The sequence below is a fragment of the Bos taurus genome, chromosome 8 (genome assembly GCF_002263795.3).
Source record: "Bos taurus isolate L1 Dominette 01449 registration number 42190680 breed Hereford chromosome 8, ARS-UCD2.0, whole genome shotgun sequence".
NCBI classification, from domain to species: domain Eukaryota; kingdom Metazoa; phylum Chordata; class Mammalia; order Artiodactyla; family Bovidae; genus Bos; species Bos taurus.
This window is the reverse complement of record NC_037335.1, coordinates 102,517,229-102,538,280: the sequence shown is the minus strand read 5'-3', so window position 1 is coordinate 102,538,280 and position 21,052 is coordinate 102,517,229. Positions and strand designations below refer to the sequence as shown.

Sequence of the window (21,052 nt, the reverse complement as noted above, 5' to 3'; positions counted from 1 at the left end):
TGTGGACCAATGGCTGGGACTCAGGAAAGGCTTCACTATAAAAATAATTCTTTAAAGGACAGTTTTTTAAATAGGATTTTACTCTGTAGCAAGTGTGCAATAAAGAAAAAAAGTTTATGTTTAGGAATACCCATTAGGGATTTTTTTTTTCCCCAGAGTTATCTCCACATGAAGGATACATATAAATAACCAACAGAAAAGAACTTGCACAGTAGAGACATCGTGTTTGCTTCCTAAAAATTTCATTGAATCTTGACACAGTGGCCTAGTTTTGGGGTAACAAAGGATGCCAAACTTCAAAGCAAAATGGAAGACATCTTCTGAAGAGGCAGATGCTCAGCTCTGGACTTCCTGATGCAGTTAGCATTCCAAGTGAACTCAACAGGATGAGGTGAACCTCTGCTGCGGAAGCCAGGACACAGCTGTGGCCCACGTCTTCACCTTCCATGCTCAGGGCCCTCCTCTGTCAGGTGCTGTTCAGCCAGCGCACAGAGAGACGCGCTTCTCTACTTGAGGGCTTCCTGCAGAGCACGGCCGTCGTGCTCTCCGGGTCACATGGAGTCCTGAAACACGTACCATGTAACGGAAAGACAGGTTTCAAGAAGTAAAAATCCTGAGTGCTTTGAGGGAAGCAAGAGGGCATTCAAACAAAAGATTAATAAAAACAATGTCTACAAAGTTCATGGAGGGGCTTGAAGAGGAAAACAAATTTTTCAACCATGGAAGGGGTTGACCAACACCCAAGGATTGGGCTGCTTGCCTGAAGTGGGAGCTGAGACAGAAATTCGATTCTTTGAGGATCTATATACATGGTAATTGGCAAAGTACATGATAGAACAAAACACATCAGTTCCTTTCTTTTGAAAATGGTTCTAAAGGGAGATTGAGTCCTTCTTCCATGGTCCTGCCTATTCAGCCATCCAGAGCTTGAAGGTCCTGTCATAGGAGCAAGTGGCTATGAGCTGCCCATCGGAAGAAATGTCTAGGCCCATCACTTTGCCTTCGTGGCCGGCCAGAGTCTTCAGAGGGGACCAGCCTGGGTGAGTCCAGATCTTGGCTGTGTTATCATAGGCACCAGTGAGCAAGAAATTCCCATGGATAGCTACAAAAGAGAAGAGGAATTACTTCAGGAATTGAAATATTCAAGAGCGTAAGAAAAAGAACAGAACCCAAATCTGCAGGGTGTGTGCTCAGTCGTGGCCGACTCTTTGTGGCCCCATGGACTGCAGCCCATCAGGCTCCTCTGTCCATGGAATTTTCCAGGCAAGAATATTAGAGTGGGTTACTTCCCTGGTGGTCCAGTGGTTAAGATTCTATGCCTCCACTGTAGGGGGCATGGGTTTGACCCCTGGTTGGGAAATTAAGATCCCACATGCCACATAAGGAAAAAAAAATTCTAAAGTAATTAAGAATACTGGAGTGGCTTGCTATCTCCTCCTCCAGGGGATCTTCCCAACCCAGGGATTAAATCCACGTCTCTTGCATCTCGTGCACTGGCAGGTGGATTCTTTACCGCTGTGCCACCTGGGAAGTCCCAAAATCCACTAGAGTATACTATTTTCAAAAAGATGTTATTTTGGCATTCATAAAACGCCAACCCCCAATCTGCATTTTTACTAGGCCTCTACAAAAAAGAGAACAACTACAGACAGACTTAGGGAAACAAATAACATTATTAAGGTCTTTTGGTTCTTTCCCTGATACACAACCTATTCAAAATAATATTATCCATCAGCAGATGAATGGATAAGAAAGCTGTGGTACATATACACAATGGAGTATTACTCAGCCATTAAAAAGAATACATTTGAATCAGTTCTAATGAGGTGGATGAAACTGGAGCCTATTATACAGAGTGAAGTAAGCCAGAAGGACAAACACCAATACAGTATACTAACGCATATATATGGAATTTAGAAAGATGGTAACGATAACCCTGTATACGAGACAGCAAAAGAGACACTGATGTATAGAACAGGCTTATGGACTCTGTGGGAGAGGGAGAGGGTGGGAAGATTTGGGAGAATGGCATTGAAACATGTGAAATGTCATGTATGAAACGAGATGCCAGTCAGGTTCAATGCACGATGCTGGATGCTTGGGGCTGGTGCACTGGGACGACCCAGAGGGATGGTATGGGGAGGGAGGAGGGAGGAGGGTTCAGGATGGGGAACATATGAGAAATAAAGGAATAAAAAATTAAAAAAAAAAACAAACAAACAACAACAACAAAAAACCAAAATAATATTAAGAACTAAGTGCGTGGACCTTCCCTGGAAAGCAAAACATGCACAGAAGTCTTCTTTACTTCCTAGCAACAAGCGGCATGCAGTCAGAGCTCTGTCTGAAAGGGTGGCTGAGGGAAGGAAATGATCATTTCTTCCTTCAACAGGGTCCAAATTCTCTCATGTTCCCCTTCCAAGTTAAGCTAACACCTGGCCTGCATTTCATGCCAATGCAATCTGTTTGTCTTGTAGTTAGGCTTACAACAGAAGGAAGACTTACGCTCGAACTTGACACCTGTCACTAAGTTCTGATGGGCAGGAATGGTGTAGACACAACGTCGCTGTCGGAGGTCCCACACTTTGCAGGTGTTGTCGCCACTGCCAGTTGCAATGTGGTAGCTGTGGATCAGATAGAGAGAGGAAGTCAGAAACACAGAATATTTTCTGGCCACTAACCCTGTGCACCCCTCATTCAGTGAGCTTATTTACCCATTGGGGGAGAAATTTATTCCATATATTTCCTTCAGGTGACCTTCTAGGAACATGATACAACGTCCTGTGCGCAGGTCCCAAACTCGACCAAATGCATCCAGTCCCCTGACAAAACAGTTCATGAATGAGTACTGTGAACCCAGTTCCCTCTGGAAGCAGGCAGATGTCAGAGGTCAGACGACTGAGCTGCCCCGGCTGTGTGGAAGAAGCCTTACCCAGTGCCAGCCAAAGAGCCATCTTGATGGAAGGCAATGTCATACACACCCATGCTGTGGCCCTCCTGATGCAGGATCTCCTCTTGAGCTTCCAAATCCCATAAACGCCATGATCGGTCATAGCTTAAAAAGTCAAGCTAATAATTAACCAGCAGATACTCAAAGTGTACAAAGTGCTATAAATTACAAGTGTACGAAGTGCTTCAATGTATCAAGTGCTGTAAATAGCTGGAGCTCAAGTTATATTTCTGAAACTACTCATACAACCATATTAACAAATTCTTTTCTGGCATAAATAATGTCTCCACAACTAAGCGTTATCTGTCTTGGGTGCTAAATGGGAAACTGTGGACTGCCCATGCCTAAAAAACTATCTCAGTGGCTATTTTAGAAAACAGAATTCCCTTAGAATGGCCCAGAACAAAGACTCTGTCACCTACTTTCTTCCCCAATTTCACTGTTATGTCCTTCCATTCACTGAGCATTTACTGAGTCCTAAACTGAATGTTGGGGATATAATCAATCACAAGTAAATCAACAGAATACAAGAGAATAGAGAGTATATAAAGAGGCCCACATACACACGGTCAAATGATTTTCAATGCGGCCACCAAAGAAATTTCAATAGTGAAAATCTCAATAAATGATGAGAAAACTGTAATACATATGGGAAAAAAGATAAAACAAACAAAAAATCCTCAATTAAAAAATGAGTAAAGCACCTGAACACTGAACAAAAGAAAATACACAAAGGGTCAATAAGCGTATGACTCAACACCAAGAGTCATCAGAGTAATAACAACTGAAACCATGAGATTTCACTACATACTTGCAAGACTGGTCAAAATGATGAGACTGCCAATGCCAAATGTCGCAAAGATGTTAAACAAACAAACAAACAACAGCACTAGAATGCTGGGAATGCAGAATGACACCAGCACTACGGGAAACCCCTTGGAAATTGTAAAAGTTAAATATACATCTACCCTATAATCTTGCAATTGCATTCTAAGGTATTCATTCAAGAGAAAGGAAAGACAAATATGTCCACAAAAAGTACTGGACAAGATACGTACAGTAGCTTTATTCTTACCAGCCAAGAGTTGGAAACAGCCCAAGTGTCCACCAATGGGAGAATGCAAAACTGGCAGTTATGCAACCGACTGTTTCTCAGCGATAAAAAGGGACTACCGATACACGCGACGACAGGAATGAGTCTTAAAAACGTTGTGCTGAGTAAAAGAACCCAGGCACAAATGAGTTTATAAGGTATGACCACGTAGAATTAATTTATGGTGACAGAAATCAGGGCAGGGGTTGTTTTGGAAAGGGGAGTTGGCTGGGAAAGGCATGGGGGAACTTTCTGGGGTGAGGCAAGTGTTCTCTCTATCGACAAGTGTATGGCTATGAGCATAACTGATGCCGTCTTGGGCCCATACAGTTCTTCCTGTCCTCCTGCTGACCCCACCCAGAACTGTACTGTGTGGTAAATCACTTTTCTACTGTCAAGGACTTTTATTAATAGTTCATAGATATTGTTTAACAACCATTAGGACCAGGAGACCTCCATGCTCTGTTAGTCGTCAAACAATGAAGACCTTTGCTGGTGTATTCCCAGCACCTACTGGTTACCCACTCATAAATCTTGACTTAGGAATGTACTTCCTGCTTCCAAGAACAGACCACCGTACCCTAGGTTAACTATGAAACTGCTGCAATGGCTTCTTGAAGGTGCAGACTGCAGCTGTGAATGCTTCAGGACTGCTGACTGCCAGATCCCACCCTATAAGTGACCCTGTAATAAACTGACCCACTGGTTATATGGATGGGATTGTCCACCTTGATTATTCCTCTCAAGATGCTTCTCGGGGACATCCCTCGTGGTACGGTGGATAAGAATCCACCTGCCAATGCAGGGGACATGGGCTCAATCCCTGGGCCGGGATGATTCCACATGACGTGGGCCACCCATGCGCCGCAACTACTGAAGCCTGCGTGCCTAGAGGCTGAGCTTAGTCAGCAACATGAGAAGCCACTGCAGTGAGAAGCGCGTGCACTGCGACAAAAGCAGCGCCCGTTCACCACAACCAGAGCGCCCACAGCAGCAACGAAGCCTCAGTGCAGCCAAAGAAAACGACTTCTCAGCTTGGTGGGCGCTTTCTGTTCCCTTGGACCTCTAACAACAGGGATGTGGGTCATATGAACGCATGCATTTGTCAAGACTGACTAAATTATACACTTAAATCCATTCCACTGCACGTAAATTGTATCTCAAAAACTTCTTTAATAGATTCTGGCCTCACTGAATTTATAGAACCAAGAAAAGAGACTGATCTGTAAGCAGTGAAGTTATAATACAACGTATAGCCCACCCCACCGCCCCTCTCCATCAAAAAATGCACTTCTAGTATTGGCCAAGAAAGAGAAGGGGGAAACTCTAGCTCTCTGGCATTTAGTGACCGAAATCTCAGATTAACTGCAATCTAAAGCCGAGTACACTTAGCCTTAACTGTACCATATAGTCTTTTGTGATTCTGATTCATTGCAGTCCAAGAAAACATGACTTGAGGACAGAACAAGAGGATGGCTTACCAGGTGGTACCCAAGAAGCGCCCTGATGGATGCCACGTCACACGGGCCACGCGCACGGTGTGCCCTTCAATGTCTGCCACAGGCTCATCACTGAAAAGGAACCGAATATCCTATGTAAACTATCTTACACTCATGCAAATATTCACTGAATTTTTTTTTAACTGTTGAGCACACAGGCACTCATTCTGCATGGGTGGACAGGCCAAACTGTAACTTGTAATCTGTTAAAATTTTAGGGCCAACGATAATCTAATCACCTCCCAAGGTTATAAAAGCTTTGGGACCATTACATAAGTCCACAGGTGAACATTGCCCATTTTTGTTGTTCAGTAGCTCAGCTGTGTGCTACTCTTTGCAACTCCATGGACTGCAGCACGCCAGGCCTCCCTGTCCTTCACCATCTCCTGGAGCTCGCTCAAACTCACGTCCATTGAGTCCGTGATGCCATCCAACCATCTCATCCTTTGTCGTCCTTCTCCTCCTGCTTTCAATCTTTTGCAGCATCAGGGTATTTTCCAGTGAGTCAGTTCTCATCAGGTGGCCAAAGTACCAGAGCTTCAGCTTTAGCATCAGTCCTTCCACTGAATATTCAGGGTTGATATCCTTTAGGATTGACTGATTTGATCTCCTTGCAGTTCAAGGGATTCTCAAGAGTCTTCTCCAACACCACAGTTCAAAAGCATCAGTTCTTCGGAGCTCAGCCTTTCTGGTCCAACTCTCACATCCATACATGACTACTGGGAAAACCATAGCTTTGTTTATATGCACCTGTTAGTAAAGTAATGCCTCTGCTTTTTAATATGCTATCTAGGTTTGTTATTGCTTTTCTTCCAAGAGGCAAGTGTCTTTATATTTCATGGCTGCAATCACCATCTGCAGTGATTTTGGATCCCCCCCCCCCAAAATAAAGTCTGTCACTGTTTCCATTGTTTCCCCATCTATTTGCCATGAAGTGATGGGACCAGATGCCATGATCTTAGTTTTTTCAATGTGAATTTTAAGCCAGCTTTTTCACTCTCTTCTTTCATCTTTCATCAAGAGGCTCTTTAGTTCCTCTTCGCTTTCTCCCGTAAGGGTGGTGTCATCTGCATATCTGAGGTTATTAATATTTCTCCAGGCAATCTTGATTCCAGCTTGTGCTTCATCCAGCCCGGCATTTCTCATGATTTACTCTGCAGGTAAGTCAAATAAGCAGGGTGACAATATACAGCCTTGACGTACTCCTTTCCAAATTTTGACCAGTCTGTTGTTCCATGTCTGGTTCTAACTGTTGCTTCTTGACCTGCATATAGGTTTCACAGGAGGCAGGTCAAGTGGTCTGGTATTCCCATCTCTTTCAGAATTTTCCACAATTTGTTGTGATTCATACAGTCAAGGCTTCAGTGTAGTCAATGAACTAGAAGCAGATGCCACAGCACTTCAATAAGCATTGTCCTTCTATTTCAATTCATTGTCAACAAACTCTTAATTCTACACCACTTAAGATTAAGAGAAAAATAAAAGATACTTCAACCTAACAAGCAAAATAATTTCTCTGAACCAAAGGACTGCTGAGATTCTAGAAATAAACATACTTTGATAGAGATGCAGGGCAATATGAAACATTTCTGGTGCAAGTGGATTATAGATAATTTTATCTCAAACTTCAGCTTGTTCAAGGATCCACATGAAAGCAGAACTCCTAAACAGAGGCTTAGTTTCCTTTCAGTGGCCATTAAATTCTACTACCAGCAACAGCAGAAAGAAGATCTGAAACACCAGTGAAAGGAAATAAACACAAACCCTAAAGAGGGCAATTAAGAAGGGAACACTATTAACGTGGATACACAGAACTAATCAAAGCCCTAGGGGAACAAATATTGCTACATATTACCAAAGCCAATTAAAACTTGCTGTGCTCACAGCTAAGATCCTATCTAGCAGAGTGGAGACACTAATTAGCTCCTCACAAAATCCTAGAACAAAAGCCTCATGTGCTTTGCCAAAGAAGGAAAACTAAGCAACTGAATTCAGAAGTCTTTTAGGCAACAAGGTGCTTCTAACTATTTCTTGGAAAACAATAAATAATCACAAACACATTAAAACAGAGAAGCCTGTTGTAACTGGAAAATATGGTTTAGGTAAAGGATGACAATATTGGGAGGAGACATCACTTCCTTGGCAATACTGCTGGACATAACCTTCTTTCTTCCCCTGTGGCTGTTTGCTAAGAACCAATGTGCTGTCTGGAGTATTATTTTCAGTCAATCTACCAAATAGTGCATTTGTCCAATGTCAGTCTATTGCAATGGCAGGTATAATGGATCGTTCCAGAATAACTGGAGCCAGGAAACAGCGGTCACCATATTAGAGGCAAAAACCAAGGTACAGAGTTCTAGGTCCCTAGGGCCAACCAATCAACTGTTTACTGCGGTGACTGCCGTGCGGACAGAGCAGTAATATTCACCTGTCAAGGCTCCACAGCTTCACAGAACCGTCAGCAGCACAAGAGGCCAGATTAACGTCTTTTTGGTCCAAGGAGACTGTGGATTTGGGATGGAATACGATCGCTCCCACATTTGTGTTATGGCCTGAAGGAGTGTAAGAGATGGAAATTAAAGGGCTGCTGTTCCGTTATAACTTAAGTGTAAATATACACAATGAGGAATATTATATATACACATTTCAGAAAACGTGAACCTATAAAGTATTAGTTATTCAACTACTAAAAAATTGAACTTTTAAAATTTAAACTAATGTATAAATTACATTAAAAAAAAGCTTAACACACAAAAAAATGTTTCTTGCTTTAGATTGTAAATGCCAGAGTAGGGCTGGACAAGAGAGAGAAATATGCATATGATGTCATTATCATTCAGTCTTGCAGTCAAAGAAAACCAAACCAAGTCAGATCATATCAAGAATCAATCGTGTGTGTACTGGGTTTGAGTGTCCTGTAGAGCTTTAAGAGTTATACTGCTTGATAGAGTTTGAATTGGGAAAAAGAGCAAGATTTAGGTAAGAGTCTAACCCACCTCGAAGAGTGTGAAGGAGGTTGCAATCGGGAACAGACCAGAGCTTGCAAAGCCCACTCCTATCAAATACAAAGGAAAGCATCTCAGCCAGGGTTGGTCTGGGAAGGAAAAGGTATCTTGGTAACATTACTAAAGGACAATTTCTTCTTACCCCCCAAAATCGTTATAGTGGCAGACAAAAAAGAAAAGGCTTATCATTTGGAGGGTTATGTAAGAAAGCTATAGCCAGGTCTGAAGCAAACAAAGGCCTCTACTGGACTGTAAATATTACAGCACAAGTTGCTCTTTTCCTTAGCTTTTGGACCAATTTCTAGGCAAAGTAGGACAAATGAAGTTACCTACCTGTAATATTAATAATGATACTATCTCCTTAAATATGAATAGCATATTACTACTTACAAAGTATTTAAATAAAAACTGCTTTATTTTGAAAAATTCCAACAAATTACTTTTATATCTATCATCTCAAATGATCCTTATAACAGATTTGTGAGGTACATAAGATGGAATGATCATTTCTACTTTACTTGTGTATTCGTTTTATTTTCTGGTAATTAACTTTTTAAATCGGAGTACAGGTGATTTACAATGCTGTGTCAGTTTCTGCTGCACAGCAAAGTGAGTCATTTCTACTGTATAATAAAGACAGCTGAGGCTTGAAGAGGTGGACGAATCTACATAGGTCCTTGGTTTTCTCCTGAATTGGTCTCGATTTCTGCCTAGTCAAGTAGCTTCTGTGTGTACAATGTAAGGAAGACTGCCCCTCACTAGACGACAATGTCCCACGAGAACAACTAAGGGACTGAACAGAACAAAACAACAAAGTTTTCACGTCTTAAAAGTTTTCTGCATATGCGATGGCAAACAGAAAACAGAATAAACACAAGAACGGTAATTTGCTTTGCTTTACAGATAAAGAAACTGAAGCTTACAGAGAAGTATCTTGCTTAGGTCACATAACTAAAAGTATGAAGTATCTCGCTTAGGTGATATAACTAAAAAAGAAAAGCTGTATCAAGGTGTGTATAGTTAGTCTATAAACTCCCTGTATTAATATATCTGCCCCAAAATGATGCTAATGCCAAGAATGTGACTGACAGATGCGAACTGAAAGCTCTATCACAAACTACAATGGGCACGAGTTACCACCTCTAGTTTGATGTGATCATGAGGCAGCAGAGGAAAATGGGATGGCAGAGGCCTTCTGTTTATTTTTCACATTTTTTTTGAAAGTAGCTCAGTCACGTCCAACTCTTTGCGACCCCAGGGACTATACAGTCCATGGAATTCTCAAGGCCACAATACTGGAGTGGGTAGCCTTTCCCTTCTCCAGGGGATCTTCCCAACCCAGGGAGTGAACACAGGTTTCCCACAATGCAGGCGGATTCTTTACCAGACGAGCCACCAGGGAAGCCAAGCAATGGCCTTCCAAAACAAATGTTGACTTTTCCCCCAGAACCCCATTCAGGGAAAAGAAAACAGAACACTATAAAATGGGGACTTACCAACAGGCTGTGGCCAGCATTTTGGAATTGGGACTAAAGTGACAGTAGGAGATAGGACGATCATCCCCAATCTGACTGCAGAAATTATTCAAAGACTTAAAAAAACAGACAAACAAGGAATCATTAAATGCTAACCCAAGACTTTCTTGGCTTTTCCACCATTAAAAAAAGAAAAAAAATCTTTCCAGTTCTAACCCACCCTAAGATTCCCCACCCCTCCTTTTTTGTCAGGAGACACTTCTACAAATGAACGAATGAATGGAGTCAAGGCTTATCTGGAACTCCCGCATGCTGTCATCTACAGTCTGTGTCAATAGCTTCTCTGTCAGCTAAAAATAAACCAGAAAGCCATGGCAAGATTTAAAGTACAGTCTAACATATTAAAAGGGAGAAGTAAAGCACAGGAACCACAGGCCTCTGCCTGGTACGAAGTACAGTAGGTTCCCTGCCACCTTAACTGATGGATCCTCCCAAGCAGCAACAGTGCAAGCAAGGAAGATGTACAGCTGCCTTTTATTTGTTAGAGGCGGGCCAAGGTAGAATATATAACAAATACTGCAGAAATCTTTAAAACATCGGGCAATCGCTGAGAGAGTCTTACTCGGAGAGATTTGTGCAGCTCTTGCATCTGGGAGGTTCTAGTTGTCTCAGGAATCTCTTTATGAAGACGGGCCTCTTCTAAGCGTTTCATTGCCCTGTAACACGGAAAACATTACCCTGGGCAAACAGGCTGGAAACAAGGGTCCAAAGAAGTCTCTGTATCACTCAATTTCAACTAACAACCACAGTCATTATAAAGCAGATCCTCAGTCCCTGAGAGGAAATAAGAAGCATGCTTCTTCCCCCTTCTCAAGTTTCTCCTCACCTGGGCAGTGAGTAATTAGCAATCCACAGTCTAGCAACCTTCAGGCTGTGTGGTCCTTCATGGTACCAGGTCTGCTGATACTGAAAGTTAAATAAGAGCAGAAATGTCAAGTCTGAAGCATCCCTGCCTCTTTCATAGCTATCAATTCCCTACTGTAACTGCCCAGGAAAAAGGTGAATTAGTTCAGTATAATATGATGAAATCAGGTATATGTGTTTTCTGATGTGCTTCTTTCTATGAGTTCTTATTGGATGATTTCTGGTTCCTTTTTACAAGGGAAACCAGGAATGCTGTGCTTCTTTCCCGAAATGGGAAACTCGCTTACTTCCGTTTGTATCTACAAAGGAACCACAAACAACTGCCAACAACTATTCCTGAACAGCAGTCTCCAACCCCTGCTCTGGCCCTCATCCGAGGCAAAGTAAAGCTCTGAAAACAGAAAACGAGAGAACTAGCCCCTTGTCTCCTGCGTGCTGACACTATGAAGCCAAGGACGTATTTACCTCTTCTTTGGACTTCTTTGATTTCTCATCATCTTTTTTGGTCTTTTTTAAGGCATCAGTACCGACCACTGAGAGAATATTTCTTAACCTGTAACAAAGAAGATCAGAATTTAAATAGAGTTGAGGTAAGGTAAAGTAGGACTTTCACCTTACTTCACTCAGCGTGTTGGATACTCTTGACACGCTAAGTATAAAAAATGACTAAGAAACAGCCCTTGACTTCACAGGGTGCTAAGGGGAATCCTGAGTAAACAACCTAGACTTGGAGGGAATCAGGGAAGGCCCTATGGAGAAGATGTTCTCTAAACCGAGACGTCAATCAATCAGGTCAAAGGTCAAGAATGTTCGGAAAGGACAGCTAAGGCAGAGGGTTCCACAAATGTGAAGGTCTAGAGGCAAGCACGTTGAGCCTGGAATCAAAACAGTTCAGTATGGCTGGAGCATGGGGTATTGGGAAAGGCTGAGTGAGAGAAATGGCTGCGAATCTAAGTAGGGGCCAGGCCACAATGCGCTCCTAATGCCAGGGTGAGCAGGATTCACATTTGAGAAAGACTCCTGGAAAAGTATGGAGAATAAAGAGGGAAGAACAAAGGAGGGAGCTCAGCATACTGTGGTATCCTCCCACTTGAGACTTAATGGACTGAATAGGACGGTGGCGGGGGAGACTCCAGACAGTCACCTAAGGGACACAAACAACAAACAGTAAAAGTGTATCCTTTGCGAGGCTATTGACAAAGTAACACACCGTGACAGAGCAGTGTCTGGGCTCTTTACCAGGGAGCAGAGGGTAGGAAGGGCTTCTTTAAGGAGGTGGTATTTATGCTAAAACCAAAAGAACTGAAAAGCTCTAAAAGGCGAGAGCTCCACTATCCGTGCTTAGAAAATCCGTGGACAGAGGAGCCTGGCAGGCTACAGTCCATAGGGTCACAAGAGTTAGACACAACTTAGCGACTAAATCACAACATAAAAGGCGAGAGAGGGGAACAAAAAAAGGAAAATTAAGTCGAAAGACACACACAAAAAAGCTTGAGCATCCTAGGAGGATCATTATGGCTACTAAGTCTAGTAAACGGGAAGAGGGGTACAAGGTAAGGATGAAGAGCATGTTAGGAGTTTTTTACTCTAAGTTTAGTAAGAGACAGTGTAGGATTTTTGTTAAGCAAATAGATAAGCAAACAATTAATACAGCATATCTGGGATTATTACAATAGTCTAAAGGTGAAACTAGTGGAGGGAGAGAAATGAGGACATGCTGGAGGTACATTTCAGAAGTAGAATAAACAAGATTTTGCTGATGGGTTATACAGAAGGTGACGCAGGTTTTTAACTGAAAACCGTGTGAATGGTTGTGTTATTTCCAAGAATAGGAAAAGGATGGGAAATAGATGAGTTCAACATCAGTTAACTTCAGTTCAGTTGCTCAGTCGTGACCGCATGGACTGCAGCACGCCAGGCCTCCCTGTCCATCATCAACTCCCAGAGTTTACTCAAACTCATGTCCATTGAGTCGGTGATGCCATCCAACCATCTCATCCTCTGTCGTCCCTTTCTTCTGCCCTCAATCTTTCCCAGCATCAGGGTCTTTTCCAATGAGTCAGCTCTTCACATCAGGTGGCCAAAGGATTGGAGTTTCAGCTTCAGCATCAGTCCTTCTAATGAACACCTAGGACTGATCTCCTTTAGGATGGACTGGTTGGATCTCCTTGCAGTCCAAGGGACTCTCAAGAGTATTCTCTAACACCACAGTTCAAAAGCATCAATTCTTCGGCACTCAGCCTTCTTCACAGTCCAACTTTCACATCCATACATGACCACAGGAAAAACCATAGCCTTGACTAGACAGACCTTTGTTGGCAAAGGAATGTCTCTGCTTTTTAATATGCTGTTTAGGTTGGTCGTAACTTTTCTTCCAAGGAGTAAGCGTCTTTTAATTTCATTCAACGTAGGTCCATGAATAAAGGTAAATTGGAAGTGGTCAAACAGGAGATGGCAAGAATAAACATCGACATCTTAGGAATCAGTGAACTAAAATGGATGGGAATAGGCAAATGTAATTCAGATGACCATTAAATCTACTACAGTGGGCAAGAATCCCTTAGAAGAAATGGAGTAGCCATCATAGTCAATAAAAGAGTCTGAAATGCAGTACTTGAGTGCAATATCTGAAAAATGACAGAATGATCTTGGTTCGTTTCCAAGGCAAACCATTCAACGCCACGGTAACCCAAGTTTAAGCCCCAACCATTGATGCTGAAGAAGTTGAAGCTAACCAGTTCTATAAAGACCTATAAGATCATCTAGAACTAACACCAAAAAAAGATGTTCTCTTAACCTCAGGGGATTGGAATGCAAAAGGAGCAAGTCAAGAGATACTTGGAGTAACAGGCAAATTTGGCCTTGGAGTACAAAATGAAGCAGGACAAAGGCTAACAGAATTCTGCCAAGAGAATACACTGGTCATAGTAAACACCTTTTTCCAACAACACAAGGGACAACTTTACACGTGGACACCACCAAGTGCCAGATTGATTTTATTCTTTGCAGTCGAAAATGGAGCAGCTCTATCCACTCAGCAAAAACAAGACCTGAAACTAACTGTGGCTCAGATCATCAGCTCCTTAAAGCAAAATTCAGGCTTAAACCAAAGAAAGCACGGAAAACCACTAGGCATTCAGATACGACCTAAATCAAATCCTCCATGATCATACAGTGGAGGTAACAAATAGATTCAAGGGATTAGATCTGGTAAACAGAGTGTCTTAAGAACTATGGACAGAGGTTCGTAATACCGTACACAAGGAGGCACTGACTAAAACCATCCCAAAGGAAAAGACATGCAAGAAGGCAAAGTGGTTGTCTGACAAAGTCTTAAGAATAGCTGAGGAAAGGAGAGAAGTGAAAAGCAAGGGAGAGAGGGAAAGGTATACCCAACTGAATGCAGAGTTCCAGAGAACAGCAAGGAAAGAGAGGGCCTTCGTCAAAGAACAATGTGAAGAAACAGCGGAAAACAGGACGGGAAAGACTAGAGATCTCTTCAAGAAAACTGGAGATATCAAAGGAACATTTCATGCAAAGATGGGCACAATAATGGACAGAAACAGTAAAGACCCAATAGAAGCACAAGAGATCAAGACGAGATGGCAAGAATACACAGATGAACTGTACAAAAAGATCTTAACGATCTGGATAGCCATGATGGTGTGGTCACTCACCTAGAGCCAAACATCATGAGTGTGAAATCATGAGGGCCTTCAGAAGCACTGCTGCCAATAAAGCTAGCAGAGGTGACGGAATTCCAGTTGAGCTATTTCAAATCCTAAAAGACGATGCTATTAAATGATGCTGCATTCAGTATGTCAGCAAATTTGGGAAAACTCAGCAGTGGCCACAGAACTGAAAAAGGTCAATCTTCATCCTAATTCCTAAGAAGGACAGTACTAAAGAATGTTCAAACTACCAGACAATTGCGCTTACTTCCCATGCTAGTAAGGTTATGCTCAAAATCCTTTAAGCTAGGCTTCAGTACTTGAGAGGAAACTTCCAGATGGACAAGCTGGGTTTAGAAAAGGCAGAGGAACCAGAGACCAAATCGCCAACACTCGCTGATCATAGAGAAAGCAAAGGAATTCCAGAAAAACATCTACTTCTATTTCACCGACTATGCAAAAGCCTTTGACTATGTGGATCACAACCGTGAAAAACTCTTAAAGAGATGTGAATACCAGACCATCTTACCTGTCACCTGAGAAACCTATATGCGGGTCAAGAAAACAACAGTTAGAACCTTATATGGAATAAATGACTGGTTCAAAATTAAGAAAGGAGTATGACAAGGCTGAATACTGTCATTCTGCTTATTTAACTTATACGTAGAGTACGTCATGGAAATGCCAGGCTGGATGACTCACAAGCTGGAATCAAGATTGCTGGGAGAAATATCAACAACTTCAGATATGCAGATGATACCACTCTAATGGCAGAAAGCGAGGAGGAACTAAAGAGCACCTTGATGAGGGTGAAAGAGAGAGTGAAAAAGTCAGCTTGAAACTCAATATTAAAAAATCTAATTAGATGGCCTCTGGTCTTAACACTTCATGGCAAATAGAAGAGGAAAAGGTGGAAGCAGAGACAAATTTCCTCTTCTTAGGATGAAGAAAATCACTGCGGATGGTGACTGCAGCCATGAAATTAAAGATGACTGCTTCCTGGAAGGAAAGCAACGATAAACCCAGACAGTATATTAAAAAGCAGAGATACCACTTAGCTTAAAAAGGTCCGTACAGTCACAGCTATGGTGTTTCCAGTAGTCACATATGCATGTGAGAAATGGACCATAAAGAAGGCAGAGCACTCAAGAACTGATGCTTTTGAACTGTGGTGCTGGAGAAGGCTCTTGAGAGTCCCTTGGACAGCAAGGAGATCAAACCAGTCAATCCCAAAGGAAATTAACCCTGAATATTCATTGGAAGGACTGATGTTGAAGCTGAAGCTCCATACTCTGGCCACCTGATGAAAACAGCCAACTAACTGGAAGAGACCCTGATGCTGGCAAAGACCGAAGACAGCAGAAGAAGAGGGCAACAGAGGATGAGATGGTTGGATGGCATCATCAATTCAATGGACATGAACTTGGGCAAACTCCAGGAGATGGTGAGGTACAGGGAGGCCTGGCGTGCTGCAGTGCCTGGGGTTGCAAAGAGTTGGACACGACTTGGTGACTGAACAACTTAGAGATGTCAAATTTGAGACTATAGAACAGCTAGGCTACAGAGACCTGGGAGTCATCAGACTCCATGCCATGGGAGTCCATAGAAACTCCACATAAACCATGCCATGGGAACGGACCTGATCCCTCATGGTTGGTGTAGGACAAGGACAAACAGCAGCAGTTTATAAAGGTTACACAGAAAAAAAAAAAAAAAAAAGGTTACACAGGGGGAAAACGAGGCTTACAAGAATTAGCTAAAGAAACAGGATTGGGTTTTATGGAAGCCAAGGAAAGGGAGCGTTTGAAGGATGACTAGGTGGCAGTGTACTAGGGCTATTCTTAGTAAAGATGAGCTGATGACCTTAATGAACAGCCATTTCAATGTGGAAGTGGTCAGTCAGTCTGCACTGGGCTGAAGAGTGGTAAGGGCCTTAAGAGGGTAAATGTAATAAGTGAGGAATAGTTAAGCCCCAAGTCCTAAAGAGGCAGGCAGGTCACATCCTCATAACTGCACACGACTAGCCTGTCACTGAGAGATTTTGGAACTTCAGAATCACAAGAATAGCATTATCTGAGGAAAGTACCTCTTTTCAATAATGTCCAAAAAACACTTACCATCATGTTTTATGTTAATGACCAAAAACGTGTTTGCTGTTTAAATTTTCAGAGTTCAGTGACAAATTTTACCCAACTCAAAACTATACACTAAGGAGAGGAAGGGGAGGGAACATGTTAACATCTTCACAGTTTATAAAGAAAAATTAGTAGTGGAGAATAAACTGGCCTAAGACTTAGATTATGGACTAAACCATATTCACACAACTTAAGATATTCTGTCAACATTATGTGAGACATTCTATTAAAGGTTTAGCTACAAATACCAACTAAATAATGGCAGAAAGTGAAGAGGAACTAAAGAGCCTCTTGATGAAAGTGAAAGAGGAGAGTGAAAAAGCTGGCTTAAATTCAACATTCAAAAAATGAACATCATGGAATCTGGTTGAATCACTTCATAGCAAATAGATAGGGAAAAAGTGCAAAGTGTCAGACTTCGTTTTCTTGGGCTTCAAAATCAATGTGGATGGTGACTGCAGCCATGAAATTAAAAGACACTTGCTCCTTGGAAGAATAGCTATGACAAACCTAGACAGTGTATTAAAAAGCAGACATCACTTGGCTGAAAAAGTTCCGTATTGTCAAGGTTATGGTTTTTCCAGTAGTCATGTATGGATGTGGACCGTAAAGAACGCAGAGTACTGAAAAATCGATGCTTTTGAACTGTGGGGTCAGAGAAGACTCTTGAGAGTCCCTTGGACAGCAAGGAGATCCAACCAGTCCATCCTAAAGGAAATCAACCCTGAAAATTCATTGGAAGGACTGATGCTGAAACTGAAGCTCCAATACTTTGGCCACCTGATGCGAAGAGCCAACTCACTGGAAAAGACCCTGATGCTGGGAAAGATTGAGAGCAGAAGAGGACAACAGGATGAGACAGTTGGATGGCGTCACTGACTCAATGGACATGAGTCTGAGCAAGCTCCGGGAGACAGTGAAGGACAGGGAGGTTCATGGGGTCACAAAGAGTCGGACATGACTTAGTGACTGAACAACAACAACAACTAAAATCTGGAACTATAATGCTGTGATTAAAAAAGAGTAAGTACTTAGAAAGGGTACCTTTCTCTTCTTTCAGCAGGACCTTCTCCAAAAAGTGTGATGGGTTCCCCCAAAGCTCTAAGGCAAGCCTTGACCTCTGAGTCATCTGTGGAAACGTTGATTTGCCGGGCTCGCTTCCTTCTCTCAAACTCTGCTAACACTTCAGCCTGTCTCTCACTGATGTGCTCTTCAATTTCAAACACTTCTCCTATAAAGAGAACAGGCAATATCAGCATGATCACCAATCTTCTTCAATTAGGGAGAGAGAAATAAGTTCTTACAACTGGAGTCTGCATGCCTCTGCTGCTGCTGCTGCTGCTAAGTTGCTTCAGTTGTGTCCGACTCTGTGCGACCCCACAGATGGCAGCCCACCAGACTCCCCCTGGGATTCTCCAGGCAAGAACACTGGAGTGGGTTGCCATTTCCTTCTCCAATGCATGAAAGTGAAAAGTCAAAGTGAAGTCACTCAGTCGTGTCCGACTCTTAGCGACCCCATGGACTGCAGCCTACCAGGCTCCTCCGCCCATGGGATTTTCCAGGCAAGAGTACTGGAGTGGGGTGCCATTGCCTTCTCCAGTGCACGCCTCTAGGGACAGTTAACTAATCTGTAAGAAACTTTACAGTTTCTCAGTTTATTAAAGTATGCCAAAACCAGAAAACTAAATGAGGTTTTAAAGGCCAGAAACTGGTTCAAGTCATCTTGTTTCATTTGGCAACTTACACGTACATAAACACACAGCTTTCATGAGACAATGCGAATACAGAGCACTTTTACAAGTTAACTAGGCCTTCTCTCCAAGGCAAAATAGAAACATTATTTTAACAGCTGCCAAAGCTACTCTCTGAAACAGTCTCAGTATAGGAACACTAACAAATGTAACAGTAAACTGGAAATAATTACCATGAAAATGATAAGCCTTAACTATAAGGCTTTTTGGATAATCTAGTAGCTAGTTTTAAAACTCACATAAAAAACAAGCATTTGGATGAGAAGTGAGTACAGTCGTGATGCTGTCATGTTTAAAATAACATAAAAGGTTTAAAACTCATGAAAAGTGCATGTGTATAGAAAAGAAAATGTATGGGAGGGTCGATGAGAAACTTGACAGAAGTCCTATCTGCATGGAAGTCTTTTTATACTGTCTGATGGAGAAGGAAATGGCAACCCACTCCAGTGTTCTTGCCTAGAGAATCCCAGGGACGGGGGAGCCTGGTGGGCTGCCGTCTATGGGGTCACACAGATTTGGACACGACTGAAGCGACTTAGCAGCAGCAGCATACTGTCTGAATTTCTTATGACAAACATGAATGATTTTATTTTTAAAATATAGTAGACTACTAGTTACTGGCATGAAAAAATACCCTCAACAGTGTGTGTGTACTTATTGGCTTACTTGTTTCCAACTCTTTGCGACCTGGTGGATTGTAGCCCACCAGACCCCTCTGTCCATGGGGTTTTACATGCAAGAAATACTGGAGTAGGTTGCCATTTCCTCTTCCAGGGGATCTTCCCCACCCAGTGATCAAACCCACCTTGTCTCCTGTGTCTCTTGCATTGCAGGTGAATTCTTTACCCACTGAGCCATCAGGAAAGCCCATTTAACAGTATTCAGAATGACAAACGCAGGTTACAAAACAATTTGTTTATCGTGGTTTCATTTATGGAAAATGTATTTTCACAGCTTTATTAAGTTCTTGAAATGATATAGCCCCAATTAATAAAGATTACAGGTTTTTCTACTTCATATATTTCTTTATTGTATTACTGCTTTCAAAACAAAGATGGCTATCACTTTAAAAAGAGATAATTTCATTTTGGGTGAAAAACAGTTGGAAAACTAAAAAGAGGAGAATATTAGGAAACACAGTAGCTTCAAGCTAACGCCAGAACTACACTAGATTCCAGAAGACAAAGGAAATCACTGAATCCAAATACACACTGAATAAATTCCTAGTAAAATTACTAACAATTCACTGAAGAAAAACTGTATAAAAGGTTTAAGAAAAAGGTTCTCAGGATGATAATCCCAAGTCAGGCAGGCAGAGAATATGGACTTCGATAGGTGCAAGCTTATTATTTGTAGTTTTTGGACATAAACTAGTGATATTTGAGGCAGGTAATCATTACAGAAAATTTGAGCACGAAAGGTAAAGATGAACTCACAATCTGCATCTTACCAGAGGTTATGTTAATGTTTCCTGCTTCAATTCCTGCTTTGAGTCCTTCTTTTCCCAAAAGCCCAGATTCTCCTTTGGCCAGACGCTCCCTCTCCTTCTCTTCCAAACTTCCATAATAGATGTGTGGTTTCTTCACAACAGGAGCCACCAAGTCATCTGGTGCCTTAGTTTTGGTTGCCTGCTAAAACAAAGACCTAGATTAACCTAAAGCTTAATCTTAGCAATCTACTGGGTTTCCCAGCAGAATGCAGCTTATTTAGAGCTTCAAACCTATTTCTTCCCCACACAAAGGACAAACCAGGCACCAGTGAAAATGTGTCTTCCTTGATCTGGGGGTGGAGGCAAAGAGTGGTTCCAGTCTCTTAATCACTTAAGTTTTGTAGATAGGAAGAGATGGATAAAACTAGTGAATTTCTCCTGCTGATTTTTCTGTCAAAGGTTTTCTCTCGAACATGTTTATTTCATACGGTTGCAGCAGGTGCAATCTCTTCTTGGCTTTTACGAAAATTTCCAGAATTACTGCTCATCACAGGGCTATCAAGGATAACTGAAATAACCAAAGCGATGGTACAGGGGACAAGTTACAAAGTTACTGTTCACACATTTCAAACGTTTCGGACATGAAGCAGTAGATAAGTTAGGAGGCCTGGTTACAATTAAGAGTTCGGAAAGTGTCATAAATCTTGGCCAAGACTCTACTCCCTTTCAGAGCTCCGTTTCTGAAGCAGACGGAAAAGATATTTACATTTCGGGGCTGTAGTAAGAGGTGAAAACGAGCTGAAACAGATGAAAGCACTTAAGAATTAGGAAAACACAGCAGCCTTCCTCCTCGGCCCTCCACTGCCGTAGCCCGTTCCCTAACGGCCCTGTTTCGCAGGGACCCCCACCCCCTCAGAGCTCCCTGCCAGAATGAGACCTGTACCGTGGAGGAGGGTCGTGTGGAAGCCATGCTGGGCTCCGGAGACGCGAAGCCCCAGCGAAAGCCGCGCTCTACGTTTCAGACCGTCCACCGCGCGCCCGGCAAAGCGGAACTACGTCGCCGAACGGAAGTGGTCCGAGGTCCGACGCAACATCCTGGGAGGCGTGGAGCATTATGGGA

At 42.4% G+C, this 21,052-nt stretch overlaps 1 protein-coding gene across 4 annotated transcripts; it reads right to left on the bottom strand.

Annotated features, from left to right (window-relative positions):
- Window positions 1-225: 225 nt before the first annotated feature.
- PRPF4 (pre-mRNA processing factor 4) lies at window positions 226-20,988 on the bottom strand. Of its 4 annotated transcripts, none has more exons than XM_024995554.2 (14): window positions 20,870-20,988; window positions 19,954-20,131; window positions 17,797-17,983; window positions 11,412-11,499; window positions 10,909-10,988; window positions 10,645-10,738; window positions 10,044-10,138; window positions 8,539-8,597; window positions 7,971-8,094; window positions 5,525-5,614; window positions 2,933-3,055; window positions 2,715-2,822; window positions 2,506-2,624; window positions 226-1,102 (listed from the first exon to the last, which is right to left on the bottom strand). In XM_024995554.2, exons 1-14 carry the CDS (start codon window positions 20,900-20,902, stop codon window positions 909-911), a joined length of 1,572 nt encoding a protein of 523 aa, XP_024851322.1. In that variant the 5' UTR covers window positions 20,903-20,988; the 3' UTR covers window positions 226-908.
- Window positions 20,989-21,052: the final 64 nt, after the last annotated feature.